Raw genomic sequence first — 3,457 nt, forward strand, 5'->3', positions numbered from 1 at the left:
CCCCCCCCCCCCCACACACTGATATACTAGGATCCTCCTGTAAGTGCTCGGCTGAGAGACGTCTCATTTAACCTACCAGGAGACCGTTCCAGATCCAAGCCATCTTTTCAGCAAATATGTCAGAATTCTGTGACGTGACATATTTTAATGTCTAGAACTAACCCAGAGGCAGAATTTTTAGGACACATCCAGACTTTTGGCATAACAGTGATCACCCTTGAACAACCCTCCTAAAGCCAGACACAAATATTAAATGGCATCACTGTAATCCCCAGGCTCCCATAAGGACAACGCTGTTGTGTACCCGTGATGGGTGAAGATTCTGAGTAATTCCACATGGGAAGAGTATCATTTAGAATCCACTTGTTGGGCTGGAGAGATGGCTCAGCAGTTAAGAGCACTGACTGCTCTTCCAAATGTCCCAAGTTCAATTCCCAGCAACATGATGGCTCACAACCATCTGTAATGGGGTCTGATGCCCTCTTCTGGTGCATCTGAAGACAGCTATATTATATATCTATATATTATATTATATATAATATATTAGGCAGCTATATTATATATCTGTACACAGATATAGTGTACATAGATAGAATAAATAAATCTTTAGGCTGGAGAGAGCAGAGCTGACCAGGCGAGCAACCTTCATTCTCAGCAACCACATGATGGCTCACAACCATCAGTACAGCCACAGTGTAATCATACACATAAATGAATAAAATGTTTGAGGAACATGGCGTGAGTTAGTGGTACCCTGAGCCTAGGGTAGCCAATCAGCTCACCTGTTGTCTCACGCCATTGTTCGTTATGTCTTCCAGGTTGTCTTGGTAGATGATAAACGATATCAGGAGCTAGAAGAAAGCAGCTTTGTAGACAATGGACAGTTCTTTCCATACACTTGCCCTTTCTCTCCTCTCCCTTGCAGCGAGCGAGGGATGTTCAGGTGAGAGTGAAACAAACGGGAACAGTGGATTGGACACTCTGGACAAACCCCTACAGCCCCATCAGAAAGATGAAGGCAGAGATCAGGAGGGAAAAGAACTTTGGAGGGGAACTGCGCATCTCCTTCCAGGAGCCCGGAGGGGAGAGACAGCTGCTCAGCAGCCGGAAGACCCTGGCGGATTATGGGATATTCTCTAAGGTGACCATCTGGGTGCTGGAGACCTTTCCTCCTGAGATCCTGGTCTTTGTGAAGTATCCTGGTGGCCAGAGCAAGCCTTTCGCCATCAACCCTGATGATACCATCTTAGATCTGAAAGAGAAGATAGAAGATGCTGGAGGCCCTTGGGCGGAGGATCAGGTACTACTGTTGGACGATGAGGAGTTGGAAGATGATGAGAGCCTTGAAGAGCTTGAGATTAAAGACTGTGACACCATTGAGCTCAGTAGGGTAATCTACTAGTCTGGCTGCTTGAGTCCATGCCTAGCGTATTACGCCTCCCCACCTCATCCCTAGACTCTGATGGGTTCTTTCTATAGCTTAACTATCAACATCCCCTTCTCTTGCTTAAAACCCTCTCCTGTAGCCGGGCAGTGGTGGTGCATGCCTTTATCTCAGCACTTGGAGGATTTCTGAGTTCAAGGCCAGCCTGGTCTATAGAGTGAGTTCCAGGACAGCCAGAGCTATACGGAGAAACCCTGTCTCAGATAAACAAACAAACAAACCAACCCTCTCCTGTGTTTTCCAATAATACAGAATGAAGTTCAAGTTCCTTATCCCAACAGTCAATTAAGCTGAACCCTGCTTAGTCCCCGAACCCCACTCTAAACACTCAACTCATACAGAATGCAGAGTGACACCTTGAGTCACACGGAGGGAGAGCTGAGTCACACCTGTGTCACTTTTCCTCAAACATCCTTTCCCTCAGCCTCTGTTTTCATCATTCTGTGAGTCACCGAATCTAAGAGCAGACCCCAGACTGACAGATTCCCCACCTCTCCAGAAACCTCTTAGAACGGAAAACTAACCCGAGCCAGACATTCCACTGAGACTCAGCAGTCCCGGACTTGACAAACCTTTCACGTCATTCTGCATGCTCCTGTTTGAAAACAACTACTAGCTGGCCCATGCAGCAGGCCAAATCATCTTGTGTTCCCGCCCTCTCCCTTCATCCATGTTAGACTCCCGTGGACGTAAATCTATCTCCCTCGTCTAATCAGACTCGATTGTTTTTAATGCTTTAGGCCTTGTGCTCTAGAATGGTACCAATCCAGTATCAATGTATGACAAGTGCTTGTTAAATAAAGAAGCGAACCAGAGAATGGCTTTGGATCCTCCGATATTGTCTTGATCAGGTCTGAGGCCATTTCATAGTCCACCTACTTTCAGGTGCCCCTAACCCACACATTATTCTCTGGAGATGCCCCCAAGTCAGCTCTACCAACCTCATGCTGGCGGGTAGTCATGGCCTCCTTCTGTCTAAACCTACTTGGTGAGAGGTGATAAGGATAGACCCTATCCATTGGCTACGGTTAGCCAATCACAGATTTCAATCTTGGAACGTGGGGCCCCGGTACAGTAAATTTCTGGTACAGTCAAGATTGAAAGAAGCTAAATAGCTGTATTTGTCAGGGCTCTCTACAGTTGCAGGACTTAAGGAATGTCTCTCAATATTGAGGGAATTTATTGTGATGACTTACAGTTTGTAGTCCAACTAACCCAACAACGGTCAGCTCTGAATAGGAAGGTCAAGGATCCAGTAGTTGCTCAGTCCCACGAGGCTGGGTGTTTCAGCTGGGCTTCTGTTGCAGTAGGTTCCAACAGATGTGCTGGCTAGTAAGTGCAAGCAGGTGAAGAAGACCGAATCGTCCTTTGTCCAATGTCCTTATGGGGACCTCTAGCAGAAGGTGTGGCCCAGATTAAAGGTGTGTATCACAATGCTTGGATCTGGGACCTTGCTTTGGCCCAGGCTAACCTTGAACTCAGAGATCTCCTTACCTCAGTCTCCTGGGATTAAAGGCCTTGCCTGGGCCTAAGCTTTTCATGGCCACTATACCTCGAGACCTCCATGCCAAGATCCAGGTCAGAAACTTGTGTCTTCCAGCCTCAAGACCTAGATCACAGGTGGGCCCTCCAATTCTGGATTGTAGTTCATCCCAGATATAGTCAAGTTGACACCCAGGAATAGCCATTACAACAGGCAAGAGTAGATCCACCCCAGCCCCTCATTAAATACAGAAATCAGTTTACTTATCAGCCCCTTGATACATGCAGAATCCCATGCATGCATTTGTGTGAATGATATACCAAAAAACCTCACAGACATTGCCATCTGGCTATTTTCACAGATGCCTTGGAGTTGGACAGACTTGTAGAAATAACAACCCTTCCACTTTTACAGCTAGGGAAAAAAAAAGCGGGGCTGGTGAGATGGCTCAGTGGGTAAGAGCACCCGACTGCTCTTCCAAAGGTCCAGAGTTCAAATCCCAGCAACCACATGGTGGCTCACAACCATCC

The 3,457-nt window shown here is 46.9% G+C and overlaps 1 protein-coding gene across 2 annotated transcripts in view; it reads left to right on the top strand.

Annotated features, from left to right (window-relative positions):
* Positions 1-2,259, top strand: part of LOC110294508 (2'-5'-oligoadenylate synthase-like protein 2) — a 15,601-nt gene extending 13,342 nt beyond the window's left edge. For both annotated transcript variants that reach the window (XM_021162793.1, XM_029478026.1), the window contains one exon: positions 926-2,259. In XM_021162793.1, coding sequence (XP_021018452.1) covers positions 926-1,402 — 477 coding nt within the window. In that variant the 3' untranslated portion in view covers positions 1,403-2,259. The remainder of the gene's footprint in view (positions 1-925) is intronic.
* Positions 2,260-3,457: the final 1,198 nt, after the last annotated feature.

This window comes from Mus caroli, chromosome 5, assembly GCF_900094665.2.
Source record: "Mus caroli chromosome 5, CAROLI_EIJ_v1.1, whole genome shotgun sequence".
Classification (NCBI taxonomy): domain Eukaryota; kingdom Metazoa; phylum Chordata; class Mammalia; order Rodentia; family Muridae; genus Mus; species Mus caroli.